Raw genomic sequence first — 24,339 nt, forward strand, 5'->3', positions numbered from 1 at the left:
TATATTAATTACATTTAGCTGTCATTATGAATAAATAAATAAAGCATCATGTAATCAAATATTATTAGACCTTTAGAGAATCAAGTCCAATCTGTCTTATCTCCACAGACATAAACACAGGTAGACATTCACAAGGTTGGATTTTTTTTGTTGTTGTTTGACAGATTAGGAAACAGGCTCTGAGAGAGAAGTGAGTTTTCTCAAGGGTATACAGTCAGTGGGTGACAAAATCTGATCTAGATCCACAGGTCTTTAGTTTGACCCTCAAGTCCATTGCTGTTTTCTTTTTGAAACGTCTTGAGTGCCATTTGAAATAACTAGTTACTTTTTCACTAATGAACACTAATTTTGGGAAATGAAATATAAATACCTACAAGCCCGCTTTCCTTTTCAATGGCAAAAATTTGCCTGAATTTGAGCTTCTGGAATGGATTCAGTAAGAGATGCAATTCGGTATATAGAAGTCAATATATATTTTGTGTTTGTTCCTGTTCGCTTTCATCTAGCTTATAAATAAACTCACACCGTCCTTAGCCTAAATTTAAGCCACATCAACACACATTTAGATGATAAAATGATTGTTTTTCTATATATTTAATTTTTTCTGTTATTCATTGGAGAGTTGTGGCAGCCTGTAACATTGTCAGGTTTTTTTTTTTTTTTTTGCGGTATGCGGGCCTCTCACTGTTGTGGCCTCTCCCATTGAGGAGCCCAGGCTCCGGAAGCGCAGGCTCAGCGGCCATGGCTCACGGGCCCAGCCGCTCCGCGGCATGTGGGATCTTCCCAGACTGGGGCATGAACCCGCGTCTTCTGCAACTGCAGGCGGACTCTCAACCACTGCGCCACCAGGGAAGCCCACATTGTCAGTTTCTTAACAACTATTTGAGGGTTTGGTGAGAGAGAGAAATAGTAACATTAAATATGCATATGGGAGAGAAATAGTAATTCTCTGTTCATATTAATAAATATTCATATCAACAGCAAGATATGTCCTTATTTCAGAAATATTAAAAGATGCACTTTTTAAAAATGCTGAGGAAGTATAGTTTCTAAGAGTATTGAAATTCTTCTCTTACTGTTTTTCTTTCCTTCTAAAATATTCCTTAGGAGACTTTATAGGATATTTGAATTTGAGTTTAAGATAAAGCGAAATTCCTAATTTTCTCCTTAGTGTGATAAATCTTAGGAATGAATATAGAATTTTAATACATCAGTAACAGTTCATACTTTGTAGGGGGTCATATTGGAAGAGCAGAATCGGATCCCAGATTGGATGTTTCACATAGACATCTTCCACGAAACTCAGAACGTTCAAGAAGTAGAGTTCGGTCAGAAAATAATGTAAAGAAATTAGTTCCATCTCTTCCAGATAATAAACAGGAGGAAAATGCTGCCTTAAATAAGGACTTTTTACCTGTTGAAATTCGTGGAATTCTTGATGACCTACAGCTGGATTCAGCAGCTCAGGCTGCAAGGCAAGAGACAGGAGAGTTACAGAATCAGAAGCCATCACCATCAATACAAGCTCCTAGGAGTCATAGCCCAATAAAAAGAAAACCTGACAAAATAACAGCTAATGAAGATCCCCCTGTTATTTCCAAAAAGCGTCACTATGATACAGATGAGGTACGACAGTACATTGTTAGACAGCAGGAGGAAAGGAAGAGGAAGCAAAATGAGGAGAAGAAGGCTCAAAAGGAGGCCACGGAACAGAAGAACAAACGATTACAGGAGCTCTACCGGAAACAAAAAGAAGCCTTTACTAAAGTGAAAAATGTGCCTCCTTCTGAGCCATCAGCAAATAGGCGACTGCAGGAAACTTACTCCAAATTGCTTCTAGAAAAGTCATTGCTTGAAGAGCCAACTCATCAACATATGCAGGAAACACAGGTAATAGTAGTGACAGAGATACAAAGGGAAGTAATTCATGGTTAGGAAAAACTTACTTGCTATACTTTAAAAAAATTACTCACCATTCCTAATATTCAGACATATGCTCAGACAGTATTTATAATAGTGATGGCCTTTCCTGAAGTTTATTCTAGATAAATACGATTGAAAATAAGTGCTCAGTTAGTTTCCTAGAGTGATTGGTACTGATCTGTCTCATCACTGCTGTTAGTTATATCCTTGCCTAGTTTTTACTGTATTACTGAGCAAAGTTAGACTGTATTAATAATGAAAAGCCTAGTTTGTTATCTGTGTTGAAATTAGAGAATATCCTACTTTAGTGTGCTAATTTTATGACTTTTGCTGTTGTTTTTAAGGGTAAGAATAACATTTGAGTCTGTACCATATACCACATACTGTTTTAAATGTTTTACAGGCTTAAGTTTCAGTAAATTCTCACAGCCCTGAGAAGGGTAGGTACTACTAGTATTTCCACTTATTAGGTGAAAAAACTGAGGTTTAGAAAGAGTATTATTTCCTCCGAATTATGCAGTGTTAGGTGCCTTTGTTGGATTTCAGGTGTAATTTTGCTGTTAACTGTAATGGCTGCTTTTAAGACAAACTAAATTTGAATTGGTTTTATTTGAGAGAAAAAAGCTCCTGCATTTCGTGATCTTTGTAAAGTTGAAGCAACTTAATATTTATTTTATGTGCTCCTTGAATATATCTTTATGATGGGAGTCAGACAACTTTGATGTCCTTTTTTCTTAGACCAGACCAGGGTATCAGCCATCTGGAGAATCTGACAAAGAGAACAAAGTGCAGGAACGTCCCCCAAGTGCATCTTCCAGTAGCGACATGTCTCTGTCAGAACCTCCACAGCCTCTTGCAAGGTAAAAAGGGGAGAATGAAAGATGATTAAGGTTCTTTCTTTCCACGATATTAGTATAGTGGTCTATGCTCAGTGAATTTTATTGATTGACCTTCTTGTGAAGAAGAGGTTTATTTAGAAATTGGTTAATATCTTCTGATGAATATTTAAGCATGGTATACATCTATACTTACTGCATGCTCTATTCTTTTGTTCAACTCTTGCCTGTTCTTTAATATCTGGTGTAAATATCAGTTCTCCTGGGGATCACCTGCAGTTGGAAGCATTCTTGCCTTCTCTGATGTAAACACAGATAAATGTTTGTCAGATAAATGAATTACAGTGAAATTAATAGTTTTAAGTATTTGTGTTGAATATTTTTCAAAAGGCATTTCTGTATCCATAACTATTCAAAATTTCTTCATATGACTCTTATATCAACATATCTTACCTCTCAAAGACTATATTTGGATATGCATATGAACACACGGACAAGGACTAAAAAGGGATTTGATTTGAATTCAGATTGGTGAATGAGGGCTATTTTACCTTAAATTAAGAAAAAAAATTTTTTTTTGCTGTAAAGTGTACAGTAAAGTAAAAAGAAAAAAATAACAAAAAACCTATTTGTCCATGAAAGTTAAGATGATTTTCAGATTACATGGTTATAAGTTATACTTTGAAATAACCGTTTTGGGAATAAAAATCAAGTCACTTAACCAGTTTTGGGTTAATACATATGATCCTCTCGCCCCCTTGCTGCCCCCTTCACCTCCCAAGAGAATAATAATATTGATAAAAATAGCTAACATTTATTGTTTGTTACGTTTCAGTCTCTGATCTAAGTACTTTGCTTGTATCATTTTATGTAATCCTTGTAGTTCTTTGAGTTCTCTCAGTTAGTTTATGCTTAAAAGCACAGCATTTCTTTTCCTTGCCCTTCATGTTCCATCATTCTGCATTAGCTACCTGGAAAGCTCCAAATTACCTACCTGACCTTGAAGACCTTGAAGATCTAGCTCAAAAATCAATTTCCTTGGCTATCAGAGTTCATTGTTCCCTATCTATACCCTATTCAACTTTATATATCTTTATATTAGTACTTAACAACATCGTGTTTAGCTGTTTATTAGTCTCTTATCCCTGCTAGATCTTCTGAAACTGAAGAGTAAGGATTAGGTCATAACTGGATTAAATCTTTTCATTTTTGTGTACTGCTATTCCTTTACCATCAACATAGAGCCTGCCACAAAATTGTCATTCTAAATACTTGAATTTAAAGATCTTGGGTTTTTATTCAGCAGTACCTTTTTATTTATAACTTCCTTTGTATTTCTGTTTCTACCAGCTTAATTTGGGCACTAATAACCTCACACCTTGCATTTGTAATAGTCTATATTCTGTGATATAGAATCTATTCACTAGTCTTCCTTTATTCTGCTTTCATAGCAGTCATTCAATATACAAGACTGCTACCACATAACCTTCAACCAAACCTTGTATTACATGCCTTTCATTTCCCTCATCACCCTGGTTACCCTCCTCCAGATGATTTTTTTTGAACTTAATTGGTAGGACTTCATATTAATTCATACTAGTTTGGTCTAAGGTTGCAGCCTGTCTAAATAACTTTGAATCATAATTCAATAATTTGTTGGGTTAGCCATGCCTCCTAACTTTCTGTCATCTACAAATTTGATAAGCATGTCTTCATGTCATCATCCAAAAATAATGGACAAGACCAAGGACAAAACCTCATGTTATTTTTTCTAAGGATCTTCTTAATAATTAACACCAGTCTTTAACCTATGTATAGTATTCCTTAGTATACAGGGAGGTTGTCTATAATCTGGAAATATAAGTGAATTATATAATGTCATCTAGGGCATCTTTATTCTGTTTCTAGCCTTTAAGGATGCCCTATCAATTTTTCTTAGAACTAGATTGTAATAATCTCATTTCTTTAGTATGTACAATGTTAAACATAACTGTTTGGTGTTTATTAAATATGTGTTGGTTAGAGTAATATCATGCCTACAATCTTAAGCATTTCTCTTTTATGTAACATTATTTTTAAAGAGAAAGGTAGAGCCAATATTGTAAAAAATTTTGTCCACGGAGTTTTAAGGGTTATAATGCCTTCTCCTCAATAGTTTAAAAAATGTGTCTTAGTTGAAGAAAGCTGTTTACAAAACAGTATGTATGATAAGATTTCATTTTCGTGAAAATGACATGAAACACAACATACATGTAGAAAAATGTTTAGAAAGATATAATTATTTTTTAAAAAATTATTTATTTATGGCTGCATTGGGTCTTCATTGCTGCGTGCAGGCTTTTCTCTAGTTGTGTCGAGCAGGGGCTGCTCTTCGTTGCAGTGCATGGACTTCTCATCGCAGTGGCTTCTCGTTGCAGAGCACGGGCTCTAGGCGCATGGGCTTCAGTAGTTGTGGCACTCAGGCTCAGTAGTTGTGGCACACGGGCTTAGTTGCTCTGCAGCATGTGGAATCGTCCTGGACCAGGGCTCAAACCCATGTCCCCTGCATTGGCAGGCAGACCTTAACCACTGTGCCACCAGGGAAGTCCTAGAAAGATATAATGAAATAGTGATAGTGCCTCTTTCTCATTGGTTAGCTATGAGTGATCTTTATCTTTTTTATCCTTTGTCTGTCTTTTTTTGTGTGTGTGTGTGCAGTGGCTATGCATTACTCTTATAATCAGAAAAAACAAAACTTAAAAAAAAGGTGGCTTAGTTATGAGGTCCTGTGTTAACTAACATATTGTAACTTTCATTTCCAGAAGGGATTTGATGGATCCTACATGGATGCAGCCTGACAGACTGAGTCCACGAGTCCACCATTCTCAACCACAGCCTCTTGTTGGAACAGCTGGAAATTTATTTTCCCATCTCTTGAGTCTAGAGCATGTAGGAATTTTGCATAAGGATTTTGAATCCATTTTACCAACTAGGAAGAATCATAATATGGCTTCAGGGCCATTATCTTTTACACCTCAACCATATCTGACCTCACCAGCTGCTCATCCAGATGCCTTGTTAAAACCTAGTGCTAGCCAATATAAGAGTAAACTGGATCGTATTGAAGCCTTGAAAGCAACAGCTGCTTCTTTGTCCAGCAGGATTGAAAGTGAAGCTAAGAAATTAGCTGGGGCTAACATTAACTATGGGTCAGTATGGAACACTGAGTATGATGTGCAGCGAACACCCCAAGAAGATGGACATTGGACCAAGGCTATAAGTCCACTTGTGAAAGAGGATGCAGAAGATGTTTTCTCTGCTCGAATTCAAAAGATGCTGGGAACCTGTGTGTCTCATGCAACTTTTGATGATGATCTTCCTGGTGTAGGCAACCTTAGTGAATTTAAAAAGCTTCCTGAGATGATAAGACCTCATAGTGCCGTATCAAGCTTCAGAATGAGATCCCCTGGTCCCAAACCAGAAGGGCTGCTGGCACAGTTGTGTAAGAGGCAGACTGACTTTTCTAGCTCTGATATGCAAGCTTGTTCTCAAGACAAAGCCAAAATGTCTCTTGGTTCCAGCACAGATTCAGTGAGTGAAGGGCCTCTTCTTAGTGAGGGTAGTCTCTCTGAAGAAGAGGGAGGTCAAGATGCACGGTCCCCTTTGAAGTTAGCAGAAATCTTAAAAGAAAAGGAATTTTGTGCTGGAGAAAGAAATGCTTATGAACCCATCAAAGAGTTTCAGAAGGAAGCTGAAAAATTTTTGCCACTCTTTGGGCCCATAGGTGGTACACAAAGCAAAGGACCATGGGAAGAATTGGCGAAGGGAAGTCCACATAGTGTCATTAATATTTTTACAAAATCATATAAATTATATGGAAAAGGTGAGAAAAATAAGTAACCTTTGTAATATTTGTATGTTATCTTAAGATAAATTATTTCACAATTCTGCACAAGATAATATTTAACTGTAAATTTTCATCATTCATTACAAGGATAGTAGAGATTTATTATTGTCCAAATTAATCTGAGTTATCTGCAAGCTTCAACTAGAGTATTCTAATTTAATCTTTAAAATTTTAGTTCTTAGCTGTTATTGTCATAAAACAATGGTTGGTGGTTATAGAAATTTTAGTCTAATTTAGAGAAATTCTTAGGTGATGTTCAGGATTGGTATGTATCAAGTGTATACTAGGTTTACTGTGACCAGAGTTATATATTTAGATAGAAAATAAGTATATTTCTTAAAACAGTGATTTGTGTGTGAATCACTGGAAATATAGTGGTCAAGGATTGAGAGGGGCAACTGCAGTAACATTTCTAATGTGGAAACAGATCTATTACTGTTTGTCAAAACTAATTTTAAAAACAGACTTTGAGAGTAGTGTAGCTATATATTTGGATCCTGAAACAATAACTTTTAAAGTTCCCTTCTTATCCCTGAAATCCTGCAACACAACTTTTCCTTTTCTGTGGTGGCCTCAATTCCTTCAAGTCCCTTTCTCTGTTCTTCTACTGTAGGTGGATTCTACACATCTTATGCTAGTATAACCTTAGAATTCCCAGGTTGGAGAGTGAGGCTGAGCCCTAAGTCAGCCATGGATACTGTGGTTTTTCATTTCCATCAACATATCTGACAAATGAATTGATTTCATCTGTTCAGCTTATGCTTAATTGGGTATCCCATTGCATTTTCCTAGAATTTATATTTAGCCACTTTGGTATGATCTTGTGCAGACCTATATGTGCTTTTGATCTCTTTTGTTTAACACTTATTTCTATAGGTGATAGTTTTAAGGTTCTTTGGATATTAAAGTTCTTTTGGTTATAGCAAAGTGCTTTTAAATCAACACCCTCCATTTTTTTTTCACAAGGAAGTTGGATTTGTCCTTAAATCCTTCTGTTAGATTTTCATTAAGATATTATACTGAAATGTTTAGAGTTGAAATGATCTGTTATCTGGGATTTGTTTCAAAGTAATATTTGGGGAGAGTTACAGATGGAGGGAATAGGAAGTTTAATTGAAACTAGATTGGTCATGTATTGATAATTGTTAAAGGTGGGTGATGGATGCACTGGTTTCATTATATGATTCTCTCTACTGTCATGTATGTTTGAAAATTTCCCTAATAAGAAGTTAAAAATGTATTGTTAGGTATAAAGATAACTTGAAAAGAAGCCCTAATGAAAGCAAACTAAAATGACCCTAAATCTGTGTTGTTAATCTCCAGGTTATGGAATGCGTTGCTTATAGTTTTTTAAATTTTTGTTTTAAAACACATTTTAATTATTACTTTTGACAGGATTTGAAGACAGGTTGGAAAGAGGAACATCAGCATCACGGTCTTTGAATGCCATCACAACCCCTCTAAGCAGCATTTCATATGAAGATGATTTTGTCTCCTCTGCAGGGAGTGGGACTTTGACAGAAAAAAAGTCAGCTCTTGAACCCAAGTAAGAAGAATATGTTGACAATATGGAGCAAAATCTGAAGAGTGAGAAAAATGTACAAATGAGAACTATGGTCTGAATATTTGTCAAATTTTCCTTGTTTAAAGATAGCATAGTGGTTATTAAGAGCGTGGGCTCTGGATCCAGACTGTGTGGGTTTAAATACTGGCTTTCCTAATTATTAGTTGTTTGTCTTTGGGCATATTGCTTAATTTCCCTGTGCCTCAGTTTTCTTCTCTGTTAAAGTGTTATGAATATTCAGTGAAATACAAAGTATGTAGAACAGGGCCTGGCACATAATAAGCAAAATACAGGTTGTTAAAGCAATCTGTGAATCCCCAGTAGAGGTTAGTATTGGGAAAACTATCCCATGGTATATTAATATGAGATGATTAAGAAATGGTTTTCTGTGATAGAATTGAAGATGACTAGATAGACCCTTGACTTCATGATCCTAAGTAATCAGTAAATTTTTTTATAATTGGGATAACATCTAAAATTTTGCAAATCTTTGAAAAATAGCAACATTATAACATTAATATTTATTGAGCACTTAATGTACAAGGCACTGAGAGGACTGAGTGGGCTTTACCTGTATTAACTCATTCTTACAATAGCCTGATATAAGTATTTTTGTTATTATTCCTACTTGAGAGAGGAAACTGAAGCACTAAGGTTGTTACTTGTACAGCGTCATATAGTAAGTGAATCAGATTTTGCCAGAGAGAATTTCCTCCCTAAATTTTGTTACCATACAAAATAATCTGTAATTACGCACATGCAGTGTAACTTTCTTCACAAATTACAAATTGTAATGCACATAAAATTATTGGATGATCTTTTAAAAATTAGTTATATCTAGCTGGATTAATGAAAATAAATATTATTAAGATTATAGCAGGAGAAGTATAATTTTAAATTTTGAACTTTAAAGAAAAGACTAATTTTTAAATCAAGACTTGCAAGGATTTAATTGTATTGACATTTAATATCACCAGTCAATATGATTTATTGCATTTTTTTCTCAGTTGAAGTAGAGCATATTAAATTATTGTTCCCTATAAGATTATCAGAAGGAAGTTAATAAATTATAAATTTGAATAGAAATTGAGGCCACATTTTTCAGTATCCAACATTATATTTTTTTCTCTTATGTGTCTGAATTACCCATTTTTATTGGTTTCACTTCAGTAAAAAACTGCCTGAGACTTTTCTCAGTAATAAATTGAGCCATAGGGAATAATCCAGGTTTCTGGTAGTAAGAAACCAAGAAAAATGGAAAGCGTGTTTGATTATAGTTATATTCTCCTTGTGACTAAATAGATTTTAAAATATCTATAGTTTGAGCTGTGATTTGAGACTTTTTATTTCTTGCTTTAACCACTATTACTTATTCTTTGACAGTATTGGTAGTAACAGTTTAGGCGTTCAGGAGGATCATTCTAGCAGAAAGTCTGCCTATGATCTTTCCTCTGTGGATGTTACCTCCCAGCACTCATCAGGGGCCCAGTCTGCTGCGTCATCTCGTTCATCTTCTTCTTCTAAAGGAAAGAAAGGAAAAAAGGAAAAGATAGAATGTAAGTGGAATTCTACATGGTAATTTTTTTCTCTTACCAGTGACTTTGTGATAGTGATCTAAAGTTATGATTTCATTTCATAAGTTAGATGAATTCTTTATGATAATGTAATTGGCTTTCATATTTATCATTACAACAATACCTTTTGATATATGACATTATAAATCTTACGCTTAGTACAAAAGGAATACATTAACAATGATAAAAAATTAAGGATTGTAGATAAATAATCATGCAAGAAACATAAATCCCTATTGATTCTTCTGCTCAGAGGTAACTACTATTAATGTTTTTGATGCCTATTTTTCCAGTATATACATAAAATCAGGCACACTCCCACATACATTTTTATTTAAAAAACAGAAGTGAAATCATATTGTCTTGCAAGTCCTTTTTTTTTTTTTGCGGTACGCGGGCCTCTCACTGTCGTGGCCTCTCCTGCTGTGGAGCACAGGCTCCGGACGCGCAGGCTCAGTGGCCATGGCTCACGGGCCCAGCCACTCCACGGCATGTGGGATCTTCCCAGACCAGGGCATGAACCCGTGTCCCCTGCATCGGCAGGCGGACTCTCAACCACTGCGCCACCAGGGAAGCCCTGCAAGTGCTTTTTAAAAAACTTTATATCATGTACATTTCTGAGTGTTATTGAATAAATATAATACTCAAGTTTCCTTATCTATAAAATGAAGATGATAATAGATGCTTTATATGGTAATTTCGAAGCTTACATGTATAATGCGTACATCTCATTTGCTCTGTAAGCCTAGAGGTGAGAAGATAACAGTAATTAGGCAAAGGCTTCTTAAGCTTACCGGATGGTCCCTAGGGAATGATTTTGCCTCCAAAACTATTTTTTCTGATAGTAAAAAATTGCTCATTGAGTTAAAAAAAAAAAAAGGGGGGAGGAGAAATCTGTAAATATAGAAAATATTTAAAAATTAAAAATCGCCTGTATTCCCTCTACCTAGAGATAACCAATGTTAACATTTTTTTAGGTTTTATTTTAGTTTATTGTGGTAAAATATACATAATGTAAACTTCATCATTTTAACCATTTTCAAGTGTACAATACAGTGCTGTTAAGCACATTCACAGTGTTGTACAACCATCGTCATTACCTCATTTCAGAACTTTTTCATCATCCCATTGCTGAAACTCTGAACCCATTAAGCAGCAATTTCCCTTTCCTGCCTTCCCTGAGCCCCTGTTAACCACTGTTCTTTCTGTCTCTATGAAATTGACTACTCTAGGTGCTTCATATAAGTGGCATCATGCAATATTTGTCTTTGTGTGTCTGGCTTATTTCATTTCACATAATGTCTTCAAATTTCATCCATGTTGTAGCATGTGTCAGAATGTCCTTCCTGAATAATATTCCATTATATGTATATACAACGTTTCGTGTGTTCTTTCATCAGTTGATGGATATCTTGATTGTTTCAACCTTTCGGCTATTGGGAATAATGTGGACATGAACACTGGTGTGCAAATACTGTTTGAATCCCCACTTTCAGTTCTTTTGTGTATATACCCAGTTGTAGACTTGCTGGATCAAAAGGCATTTCTATATTTATTTTTTTGAGGAACTGCCATACAGTTTTCCATAGCAGCTACAACCTTTTACATTCTCACCAGTAGTGCACAAGGGTTCCAGTTGCTCCACATACATACTAAAATGACCCTTGTTGTTTTCTGGGTTTTTGTTTTTTTTGAAGAACAGACATGCTAATGGATGTGAAATGTTAACATTTTTAGTAAGAATCCTTCTAGACAATCAGTAGGCATATGTAAATAGAAAACGTTACATGTACAAGATCACATTTTATGCGATTCTTTTTTATGTTAGTGGGTTACAGATGCCTTTCTGTGTTAGTAAATACGGATAACCCTTTGTAGTGACTACCTAGTGTTCTGTTATTTGAATATATTGTAATTTATTTAGCCAATTCCCCATTGCTAGACATTTAGGTTCTTTTTTTTTTTTCCTATTATAAACACTGCTGCATTGAATATCCTTACAAATGCATCTTTATGCATTTGATCTGGTTCTTTCCTTTAAGAGAAAATCCTAGAAGGGAGATAATGGGACACTGAGTATGCTGTGCTTAAAATTTGGATACATTTTGCCAAATAGCTCTTCAGAAAAGCTAGTGCCACTTTATATTTCCAATGTGAGAGTGCTAGGAATAGATTCTTTTTAAAATCATTTACCTAGTATAATTCTCTTGCAGATTGGAAGTGTTCTGAAAGTCTTTGGCAGGAACATTAGACATCATTTTATCAACACTTCCCAAAGCCTGTCTTTTCTTGTGAAATACTGATTCAGTGCAATAGGCTGTTTCATAAGTATTCTGAGGATAAAAGAGCTCCATGGTTCCATAAACTTGGGAAAAGCCTTTAGAGTGAAACAGGTTTCTTTCTTGCAGGGTTCATCAACACTTTTATTTTTTTTTCTTTTAATTTTTTACAGCTGTATTAAGGGATAATTGACAAATAAAATTGTAAGGTAATTAAAGTGTACATCGTGATGATTTGATATACATATATATTGTGAAAGAATTCCTTCCATCTAGTCCATTAACTAACACATCCATCACTATATATATATATATTGGTGAGAACATTTAAGTTCTACTCTCCTAGCAGATTTCAATTATATGATACGGTGTTATCAACTACAGTAACCATGTTATACATTAGATCCTTGGACCTTATTTATCTTATAGCTGAAAGTTGGTAATCTTTTACCAATATCTTCCTATTTCCTCTACCCCTGACAACTACTTTTCTACTCTGTCCTTTTACGAGTTTGGATTTTTTAGATTCCACATATAGGTGATATTATACAGTATTTGTCTTCCTCTGTCTGACTTATTTCACTTAGCACAGTGCCCTCAAGGTCCATCCATGTTGTCACAAATGGCAGGATGTCCTTCTTTCTCATGGTCGAATAATATTCCATTGTATATGTACCACCTCTTTATCCCTTCATCCACTGATGGACGGTTGTTTCCATATTTTGGTTGTTGTGAATAATGCTGCAATGAACATCAGAGTGCATATATATTTTCGAATTAGTGTTTTCATATTCTTTGGATAAAATCCCAGAAGTGGAATTGCTGGATCATATGGTAGTACTACTTTAGTTTTTTGAAGAACCTCCATACTGTTTTCCCTTTAGAAAACTGTCTATTCAGTTCCTTTGCCCATGTTTTAACTGGATTGTTTGCTATTGAGTTGTGTGAATTCTTTATGTATTTTGGATATTAAGCCCTTATCAGGTATATGATTTGTAAGTATTTTGCCATAGGTTGTCTTTTTATTTTGTTGATGAAGACAAAATGTGGAAGTTTTTTAGTTTGATGTAGTCTCACATATTTATTTTTGCTTTTGGTGCTTGTGCTTTTGGTGTTCATCAACACTTTTAATGTGCTAATATGGATTATTTATTTTAGGATGAGGATGAGGCTATAGTATGAAGTATTTTTCAAATTTATTTGACCACAGAATCAGTTCTTCTGTCAGCATGTTACATTAGAATTGAGCAGAATATGTTTTGGGAAATGCTGATCTTGCTCAAAAATGCCGATCTTTGTTATGTTAGTGTCTCACCTAAGGTTACTAACTAGTTACTGGCGAAGCCTAGATTCTGGCTTCTAACTCCTGAATCAAGTGTACCTTCTACTGCAATATATTGTACAAGTTAAGATATCATGATATATTAAATATATGAGTACAAACAATATGATTCAGTATAGGTTTTAAAAATTATAATCTAAAACTTGGTTAGATGAAATACAGGTACTGTTTTTGGCTTTCAGTTTCCCTGATCCCTCTCACAATGCCTTAAAAAAAAAACATATATTTTACTTCCCACAGCATCAACTTAAACTTAGTACTTTATCCCAGAGTTCTGAGATGTGTAAATTTTGTTGTATATGCTCCATCTGGTGGTGGAAAAGATTGTCTGCATGCTCACTCAGCTCCTTCCCAATGTAGTTGAAAATAGTTGATAGATTAAAGTGGTAATCATAAGAAAAAATTATTTATCTTAATTTAACTTTAAAACATATACTTTCCTTTGGCAGTCTTTTAAACTGTGGGCAAACGTTTTCTTTGCATATAGGTCCCTTGTTTGGAGTTTAGGTCTTTCTTGCTTAGACCATTATATTGTCTACAATTTCTAGTTTTTTGAAATCAAGAACAATTTTTCAGTTGTATATTTATGTTTGAAAAAATATATTAAATGAATGAAGTGTTTTTATTATAAGAGTGCATCTGCATTATGGAAAATTTAGAGATAAACAGTATTAACAGCTTGCTTCTAGCCTAGGGATCATGAATAGATTTTAGATTATAGAATCCTTTCTCACTGATTAATAATCGTCTAGATTATTTGTGTGTTTTTCTCCCCATTATGATAATGCAGTCAGCATATTTAATTCATTGTATATATCTTTACATAGCTTCCTAGGATGAATGACTATGAGTCAGGTGGAATTTCTGAGTCAAGGGCTTGGCTGGAAAATGATTTGTATATATTTTTTGAGTTGTCCTCAAGAAAGGATATATGAGTTTGCACTCCCATGAAAATGGTTTATGAATATTATTTCCTGTGTGTACTGAATGACACTCAAGGTTTCATTACTTTAAAAATATTTGCTAATCTAATAATGAAAAATGGCATCTCATTGAAGTGATTTGCATTTCTTTGATTGATAGTTGGCTTTGATATTTCTCATATGGTAAGACTGTTCTCCTTTTTCCTTTTTTAAACCAAATTTTAATGAAAAATTGTTACCTTATTACTATCACTACAGCATAATATAGCATAATTTTTAAATTAACCTATTTTTTATTGGTAAAAATAGCTAACATAAAATTTGCCATTTTAACCATTTTTAAGCATACCATTCAGTGGCATTAAATTTATTCACACTGTTTGCAACGAAGTTTCACTACCATAGGTCTCCAGAACGTCTTCATCCTCCTGTACTGAAACTCTGTACCTATTAAACAGTGACTCCCTATTCCTCCCTCTCCAGCCCCTGGCAGCCACCGTTCTACTTTCTGTCTCTATGAATTTGACTAGGAAATTTAACCATTGTTAGGTGTCCAGTTCAGTGGCATTAAGTACATTCACACTTTTGTGCAACTATCACCATTTTATCCATCTCCACAACTGTTTTGTTATCCCAGACTGAAACTCTATACCCACTAAATAATAACTCTCATTTTCCCCTGCCTTTAGCACCTGGTAACAGCTGTTCTACTTTGTGCATCTCTATGAATTTGCCTACTCTAGGACCTCATATAGGTGTATAATCATACAGTATTCGTTCTTTTGTGACTGGATGGCTTATTTTACTTAGCATAATGTTGTCAAAGTTCATCCATGTTGTAGCATGTGTCAAAATGTCCTTCCTGGGCTTCCCTGGTGGTGCAGTGGTTGAGAGTCTGCCTGCCGCTGCAGGGGACACGGGTTTGTGCCCCAGTCTGGGAAGATCCCACATGCCGTGGAGTGGCTAGGCCCATGAGCCATGGCCGCTGAGCCTGCGCATCTGGAGCCTGTGCTCCTCAACGGGAGAGGCCACAACAATGAGAGGCGCACGTACTGCAAAAAAAAAAAAGAAAAAAGTCCTTCCTTTTTAAGGCTGACTAATGTTTCATTGTATGTATATACCATGTTTTGTTATTGCAGTCATTGTTGAAGGACACTTGAGTTACTTCTGTCTTTTGGCTATTGTGATTATGCTGCTGTGAACATGGGTGTGCAGCATAATTGTTTTTTTCTTTACTTTTCCATTTTCTTTTGATCTTTAACCATATATCTGCATTAAAATTTTTTTTTAACTGTCATTAAAATGTGCACATGATTCTTTTTTCTGCTTTTTTTTTTAACCTAGCAAATATTTTTCTGTGCTGCTATTGAAACATATCATCAAGATGAACAATGCCCTAGACTTAGAGTCATGAGGCCTGGATTTATGTCCCATTTCTGCTATCGACTGTGTATCCTTAAGTTATTTAGCCTCATAGATCTCTAGTTAACCTCATCAGCAAATTAATTATATGGTACCCACTTCATAAGGTGTTTAAGAGCAATAAGGTAATATATATGCAGTGCATTTTAAATTACAGAGTGCTATTTAAATATTCAAGTTACTATTATCTATGTAATATAGACAGTTCTATTGTTGGAAATGTAGGTTGAAATTTTTTTTTAATTAACTTATTTTTGGCTGTGTTGGGTCTTCATTGCTGCGCACGGGCTTTCTCTAGTTGCGGTGAGCGGGGGCTACTCTTCGTTGCAGTGCTCGGGCTTCTCATTGCGGTGGCTTGTCTTTGTTGCAGAACATGGGCTCTAGGCACGTGGGCTCAGTAGATGTGGCTCTCAGGCTCTAGAGCGCAGGCTCAGTAGTTGTGGTGCATAGTTGTTCCATGGCATGTGGGATCTTCACAGACCAGGGCTCGAACCCATGTCTCCTGCATTGGCAGGCGGATTCTTAACCACTGCGCCACCAGGGAAGTCCCGAAATTTTTTTAATTTTAAAGTTATGCATTGAATGTCACGCACAATTTGTGTTTTGTTTGTTTCAATAATCTCCTTAAGATACCCCTGTAAGTAAGATTATTCTTAGAGAATATGAACAGTTTTATGAATCTGGCTACTTAGTTCTTGCCATAGAGTTTTTTGAAAGGATTATGGTAGTTCAGTTGGCAGTTGATACCATTTTTCGCTTACCTCTGGGTTTTATCCTTAAAAAATTTCCTTTTGGTTACTTTTTTATAGGGATAGAATAGTACTTCATTCTTGTTTAATATGTTTGTCTTTCTTTTTAAACGTTTGATCTAAGAACAATTTATTTTTTAATAGCAAGTGGGAGATATTAATGGAAGAAATTTCACTTTGCTTAAATGGAAGCAAAGAATGAAGAACTGCTTTATCTTACATATGAAAAACAAAATTTTTTAAAGTCCATTTTAAGATAGTCTGTACTTTTTGTTATTTGTACTTTTTGTTATTTTATTGAAATCTAGATATCAATTATCTCTCAGTAGCTTCTAATATTGGGAATCAGTTTTATAAGAAATTTACTTTACAGGGCTAGATTCACTCACTGGAAATATTCAGAACTCGCTTCTTGATGAAGAAAAAGTACACTCTAGTTCAGAACGTGGCTCTCATCAAGGAAAGAAATCTGGGACCAGTAGCAAACTTTCTGTTAAAGATTATGAGCAGACTCTTGACACTGATAGCACTTTGGAGGATCTTTCTGGGCATTCTTTGAGGTAAAGTAATGCATATTTTATACTGTAATTCATATTTAATTAAAGTTACAATATCATTGATGTTCAGAGAATTCACTTAATAAATTTATGTTTTTTTGTGGTTTTGTTCATAGCTCTAGTCGTTATCTATATTTTAGAATATAGTCATCTCTCACCTAAACAATTACAACCACTCCCACAGGAATTCTCTGCCTCTAGCACAACCTACCTTTCTATTCTAAATGCCATTGCCACAGTTGTTTTCTTGACTCAATCCTTTGACCAAGCAACTACTCTCCTTAGGGTACTCTGGGAGCTCACAGTTACCCCAGAGATCAACATTAAGAGCTTAACTTTATTTGAAGTGTTATCACTAGGCTACCAAAGACTATCTTATTTCCTTTGTTTATACAGTTTTCTTCTCAACTGTATTCTTCCACTCTTTAAACACAACCACTTAGTGTTCTTTTGGTATCATTGTTTATTTGTACCTCTGAACTTTTCTCTTCTGCTCCACTTATTAGATGACTCAAGCAGATTTTGAAGTCTCACTCTTACATTGATTATGGAACTTGTACACTCTGTTTTTTTACTTCTTTTTAATATCATAATATATTATGCACTTAGCCTATTGCTTACACATAACTATTGCTTTATGTACAGTTCCTACTCTGTCTCCATGACTTTTTATCTGCTGCACTGGTTTTGTCCTTCTGGAAATTTAAGCTCTGAGAAGACATGAATATTTCTTTTTTATTTTAAAACTATGTGCTTTTTCTAGTACAGTGTCACATACAGATAATCATTTTTAATGCTTTCATGTTGCAGATAATGCTGTATCATTAATACCATCATTGCTATGTTTAAAGTTGAATTTTAATTTCTTTGTCAATGATTTTGGAATTCAGAAAACTTTACCTTTCCTTAAGAGATACTCTGATGATTTAATTGGCAAAATCTACCAAGTTAAACATTTCTGAAACAGAATCCATAGCCAAATAAGTTGATAAATGCCCCATACTGTAGTCTAGACCCCCACTTTTCCACCTGTGGAGATTCACAGTGGATAAAACAATTTGAGGTTTTGATACAAAGGAGTCCAGATTTTTAAAAAATTATTTAGCCTATTTTTTTCTTAACTTACATGGCTGTAGACACTGTCTACACACTCTTTCCCTTTGTTTCCTTTTTATTTTTTGGAAAACTTAACTAACATCATTGGAAACGCTAATCTGGGGAAGTCTCTGCAGAACAAATATAAATTCATCTTGTAAAACCATAAGGTGAGATTCAGACAGAGTAGTTTGTTTTGATGTTGTGTTGGAATTCTTTCATGGAGATCTATTAGGAGACAGAAGTAATGATAATTCTTTTTATGTTCCATAAATGAAATTGTCAGACTGTTAAAAATGTATTTCTCTAAACCGTCAGTAGAAAATTAAAGGTCACTGGAAACAAGTGAGTGCCTCTCAAGACTACTTTTATTCAAATATTTAAATGCTGGTATAAGAGAAATGTTTACCTTTGAAAACCATCTCATAGTTTTATTAAAGCTAAAAGTAAGCTTGCTTTAGTATGTTGAAATATGCTAACTGCTAACATGCTTTATAGGGTATTTGAGTAATTTAGTCAGTAAATAAATGGTTAGTGCAAGGCAGCATGCTTCTTGTTATGAGAAACAATACTTTTAATGAGCATAATTTCTCAAAGAGGGGCTAGACATGTGCCTTGTGTCCTTGAGTTGTTTTCATCAAATTGGTATGACAGGTTACTTCTTAGAAAGTTCAGGAAAGAGCTATAGCATTAAAAAGTGGACAGAAACAAATGGACATATATAAAGTATTTAGAGATGGTTAGTATGAAAAATTTTTGCTGTGACTTTTTGGTTAAGAGGAATAACGAATAATTTTTGTCATTTAAACATTTTTAACACAAAATGGTATTTTATTCTCTTTCAGAGATATATTTTAAGATGTTTTTTATAAAATAGGCTTGACCTTGCCTTTTTGTATGGTTGTAATTTTATAATTGCTATATAAACTCCAAGTATTCTAGAGGATTTTGCCTGATACTACAATAAGTGATTCATGATAAATGTACATTGTAGAGGAAAGAGTTAAGTGCCAATTTAATCAAGAGACTCCTTTTCCATATTATTTTGGGCAGGGTTTGTCCCTAGCTTGTTCCCCACTGTAAATCTAGCAGTAAGAGGAGTATTCATAGTCATTCACTCAGCATAGCGACTCGGTTAAATGAATAAATGCCTGAATCACAGCTTTTTAAAGCTAATGTTAATAAAGTTATGCATGTTGTTCTTATTAATTGTTTAGATGGTTCTTGAAGTAGTTTTCCTTTCTATAATGTCTTTATGAAACAAAACTTCTAGTGTCTCATCAGACAAGGGAAGATCACAGAAAACTCCAACTTCTCCCCTATCTCCAAGTTCCCAGAAATTGTTGCAGTTTGACCTTCCAGGAACTTCATTAGAAAGATCTAAATCCTCAATAGTAGTGACTCCAACTATAACAGGATTTAAGCCTAATGCAACTTTTGCTGATACGAACCTGGCTGCCAGCAGAACGACAGAGATGGCTTCAACACCAGGCAAGTAGATCCATGCAGCTGTAAATTAAAAAATAAGGTATTAATTTTTTTCTGAAAATTTCTTTTCTTTCAATTAAACCATAGAGAAATGTTGTTTCAAGTGAATGCAATTACTTTTTGAAAACAAAAATTGTGCCCGAAAATAAATATTGAAAAGCGTGAGAGATTCAATAGTGGTGACTTTTCCCATTTTGCCAGCATTATTCAAAAGACACTTGAAAAATGTATCCCATATATGTACTCCTAAGTGTTCACAGGTATATATGTATTATGTACACATGCATGTATGTGTGCTCATCCACACACAAAAGAAGTAACTATTAAGAAACATTGTACTAATAAGTCACTCTCTTTCCTAAAGAGGAAAGCAGACTTGTTTTTGGACCTTAAAATGAGAAATGAATTTTAGAATTCTGAGATGTAATTTCATGTGAACTTTGATATTTGACAATTATATGCCTTCCAGGTTCTAAGCGCTTTTCTCCTGCTGGCCTCCAGCATCGTATGGCAGCAGAACTCAGTTACTTGAGTGCCATTGAGGAGTCAGTGCGCCAACTATCAGATGTAGAAAGAGTTAGAGGCATTTCACTTGCTCAGCAGGAGAGTGTGTCTCTGGCTCAGATCATAAAGGTATTTGTGGAGTTTTCTGCATTTTTTTCTCTTTTCTTTGCTATTCCAAATACTTTTAATGATGAGTTAAAAAAACAACAACTTTAACTTGCCAAGTAGAAAAAAATAGTCTGTCATACAGTACCTATAAATAACCCTGAGAAAAACTACCATATGCTAAAAAGATAATTAAACATGCAGTATTTGGCAGCAGAACAATAATACAATCATTCTCTTTCAAATACTTCATTTTCCACATTCTCTACATTTTTCATGACTGTGAAAATCAGCTAATCAAACATTTTCAATATTTTCTCTTTTTTGTGACAGGTCAGAAATGGTTGAGTTTTTGTTTCTTTGTTTTGTTTTTTAATACTTTATTTGTACTAAAAAGAAAAGTTTCTGAGATCTAAGTATTTGGTAATGCCAGGATAATAGGACTTTCCCTTAGCTAACAAAAATCCAGTGTTCCTTGGTGGGAATGCTATTGGTATATATATTTTTAAACTGAAGTAGTATTTAAATATAATAAAATACACAGAATTTAAGTGTATAATTTGATGAATTTTGAACATGTAACAACCATCCTAATCAAAATATAGAACACTTCAGTCACCCAGAAGTTTTACCCAGGCCCCTTTTCAGTTAATCTCCCCTCCTAGAGGCAATTAGTATTCTGATTCATATCACCATAGTTTATTTTTGCCAGTTCTAGAACTTCATAAAATGGAAGTATACTTTGTACTCTGTTGTGTTTAGCTTATTTTATGCAATATAACGTTTTTAAGATTAATCCATGTTATTGCATCCATGGTGTTGCTTTTGGTTTTTTTGCTGAGTAACATTCCATTGATGAATATATCACAGTTCATTTATCCATTCTCCTGTTGATGTACATTTGTATTATTTCCAGTTTTTGGCTACCATAAGTATTCCTGCTCTGAACACTTTTTTGCAATGCCCTGTATACAACACGTATTTTTATTTTTCTTGCCTAAATAGCTAGGAGTGTAATTGCTTGGGTTAAGTGTATGTTTAACTTTATAAGAAACTGCCATTCTGTTTTCCAAAATAGTTGTAACATCTTATACTCTGACAGCAATATATGAGAGTTCTAGTTGTATTATATCTTTGCTATCATTGTGTATCGTAGTGAGAGTGAAGTAGTATCTCACTGTGGTTTTAATTTGCATTTCTTTTATGATTGATGAGATTGATCTTTTAGTATATTTATTGATCAAACTTATGTCTTCTTTTGTGAATATCTGTTCAAATCTTTTGCCTATTTCATGATTGGGATGTCTTACTTATTGAGTTGTAGGAGTTCTTTATATATTCTAGAAACAAGTCTTTTTCAGATATATCTCAAATATTGCTTTTCATCCTTGATTTGCCTTTTCATTTTTTTAAACTATGTCTTTTGAAGAGCAGAAGATTTTAATTTTGATGAAATCTAGTTTTTAATTTTTTTCTTTTATGGGTAGTGCTTTTTGTATTCTAAGAAAACTTTGCCTGCCCTAAGATATTAAGGTACTCTAACAAAGATATTCTTTTATTTTTTCCCCAAAGCTTTATAGTTTTGGCTTTTATATTTAAGTGTGTGAACCATTTCAAGTTAATTACAGGTTGTGAGGAAGGGGTCAAAGTTAAATTCTTTCCTCCCATATGGATGTTTGGTTGTTCTAGCACCGTTTTCTTCAATTACCTTGGTACCTTTATCAACATTTAAGTAATCATTTATGTGTTGGTCTGTTTCTGCACTCTGTTCTTTTCCATTGACTTATTTGTCTAGTACCATACTGTTTTTCTAGTACCTTACTATTTTACTATAGCTTTATTAGTACCATACTATTTTTGTTTCTTTTTTTTTCAATTAAAAAAATTTTTTATTGGAATATAGCTGATTTACAATATTGTGTTAGTTTCAGGTGTACAGCAAAGTGAATCAGTTATACATATGCATATATCCACTCTTTTTTAGTTTTTTTTTCCCATTTAGGCCATTACAAAGTATTGAGTAGAGTCCCCTGTGCTATATAGTAGGTCCTTATAGTAGGTCCTCTATTTTATATATAGTAGTGTGTATATGTCAATCCCAATCTCCCAATTTATCCCTCCCCCATAGTGAGTCTTGAAATCAGGCTGTAATTACTCCAACTTTGTTCTTCTCAAGATAGTTTTGGCTATTCTACGTTTTTGCATTTCTGCATAACTTTTAGAATCAGTTTGTCAGTTTCTACAAAAAATTTTAAAAGCCTGGTGGCATTTTGATTTGAATGACGTTGAATCTATAGATCAGTATGAGGAGAATTCACATATTAACAATATTGCATCTTCTAGTTCATGAACATAGTATCTTTTTCTGTTTGTTCAGATTTTTAAATATTTCTCTCAGCAGTGTAATTTTCAGTGTAGCGGTCTTACACATTTTAAAAATTATTCTTAAATATTTTATGTCTTTTGATAATAAATGATTTTTTTTTCAATTTCATTTTCTAGTTGTTCCTCTTAAAATACCAATAGATAGTTCGTTTGTATGGAACTGTTCAACCTTCCTACATTCCTCCCAATAAATAACAATAGTGCTGTCCATTCATTGTGACAGTAAAAGCTCTCCAGACATTTCCAAATGCTCACTGGTGGACAGTGGAGAGGGGCTGATACCAACTTTATTTAAAAAAATCACTGGATTGAGGAAATGGCCCTATTGCAGTTGTCATCCTTTCCTTGAGATCTGAAAAACCGCTGACGTTATCTACCATTTTAGGGATACATTATATCTCTGGGTTTCCAAATACGGACAGGGTATTGTATGACTTTATATACAGCCTTACCACCTTTAGAGAACCTATATTATTTAGCACTATACCAGAAGAAATGAAAATATATAAATTTATAGATAACATCGTATGGAATAATTGTAAGAAAGAGTCCTGTTGAGAAGGAGACGTTTTGGAGGGCAGCATTTTTATGAAGCTGCTCCTTCAAAGTCAAAATAAAGGAATCATAAAATTGTGAGGGGTGGGCTTCCCTGGTGGCGCAGTGGTTGGGAGTCCGCCTGCCGATGCAGGGGACGCGGGTTCGTGCCCTGGTCCGGGAGGATCCCACGTGCCGTGGAGCGGCTGGGTCCGTGACCCATGGCTGCTGGGCCTGTGCGTCCGGAGCCTGTGCTCCGCAGCGGGGGAGGCCACGGCAGTGAGAGGCCCGCGTACCACAAAAAAAAAAAAAAAAAAATTGTGAGGGGTGAAGCATTATCTTTATTCTTATATTTAGGATGTTTTAATCTCCTCCAAAGAGTTAGGTACCATAGCTTTTCTTTTAAACCAGCTTTTTGATATGAGTTCTTAGTCGTGCATGTCTTGGAAATTTTTTATATTACTACATTATTTGATACACAGTAGGTGGTCACTAAATATTTAGATAAATGGTAAATGGTTGATGTCTCCGCTATTTCCTGTCTTTCCTTTAGGCTCTGATTAGTTGCTTCAAAAGATCTGTGTTAGGAAAACAGCATTCTATTTAATTTAGTTTCTGCACTGAAATAGATTAGTGTCTTAGAATTAATAGTTGATCATTTCTTTATTTTGAAGGCACAGCAGCAACGCCATGAAAGAGACTTGGCCCTTTTGAAATTGAAGGCTGAACAAGAGGCTCTGGAGTGTCAGAGGCAATTAGAAGAAACCCGAAGCAAAGCAGCTCAGGTAGCTTCTTTTGCAAATTTCTGTCCTTGAAATCACTTTAGTATTCTTTTAGTTATATAGGAATAAAAAGGAAAGATGTAAATAATAATGTTTTAGTACATTATACCATATGAGTTAATTTCATGTCATTTGATTCTTGTAGCAACCCTGTGAAATTAAGTAGTCAAGGCCTATCCCCAGTTTAGAGAAATGGAAACTGAGGTATACAGTAGTTACTTGTCTACAGACACATCAACTTGTGAACAGTGGAGTTAAGACTTAAACTTCAGCAGTGATTTTAAGATTCCAGATTTTAAAATCTAAATTTTAAGACATGAAATCAAGATAGTAGTCAAAGGTTTTGGGTTTTCTTTTCCTCAAGGCATTTGATCCATGAAACAAATTTACA

The 24,339-nt window shown here is 34.6% G+C and overlaps 1 protein-coding gene across 4 annotated transcripts in view; it reads left to right on the top strand.

Annotated features, from left to right (window-relative positions):
• CEP350 (centrosomal protein 350) overlaps positions 1–24,339 on the top strand; it is a 139,920-nt gene that overhangs the window by 32,270 nt on the left and 83,311 nt on the right. For all 4 annotated transcript variants that reach the window (XM_067728801.1, XM_067728803.1, XM_067728802.1 and 1 more), the window contains 9 exons: positions 1,235–1,890; positions 2,662–2,783; positions 5,561–6,621; positions 8,041–8,191; positions 9,593–9,765; positions 16,872–17,058; positions 19,424–19,641; positions 20,108–20,271; positions 23,841–23,951. In XM_067728801.1, coding sequence (XP_067584902.1) covers positions 1,235–1,890; positions 2,662–2,783; positions 5,561–6,621; positions 8,041–8,191; positions 9,593–9,765; positions 16,872–17,058; positions 19,424–19,641; positions 20,108–20,271; positions 23,841–23,951 — 2,843 coding nt within the window. The remainder of the gene's footprint in view (positions 1–1,234; positions 1,891–2,661; positions 2,784–5,560; positions 6,622–8,040; positions 8,192–9,592; positions 9,766–16,871; positions 17,059–19,423; positions 19,642–20,107; positions 20,272–23,840; positions 23,952–24,339) is intronic.

Source organism: Pseudorca crassidens, chromosome 2 (assembly GCF_039906515.1).
Source record: "Pseudorca crassidens isolate mPseCra1 chromosome 2, mPseCra1.hap1, whole genome shotgun sequence".
Lineage (NCBI taxonomy): Eukaryota > Metazoa > Chordata > Mammalia > Artiodactyla > Delphinidae > Pseudorca > Pseudorca crassidens.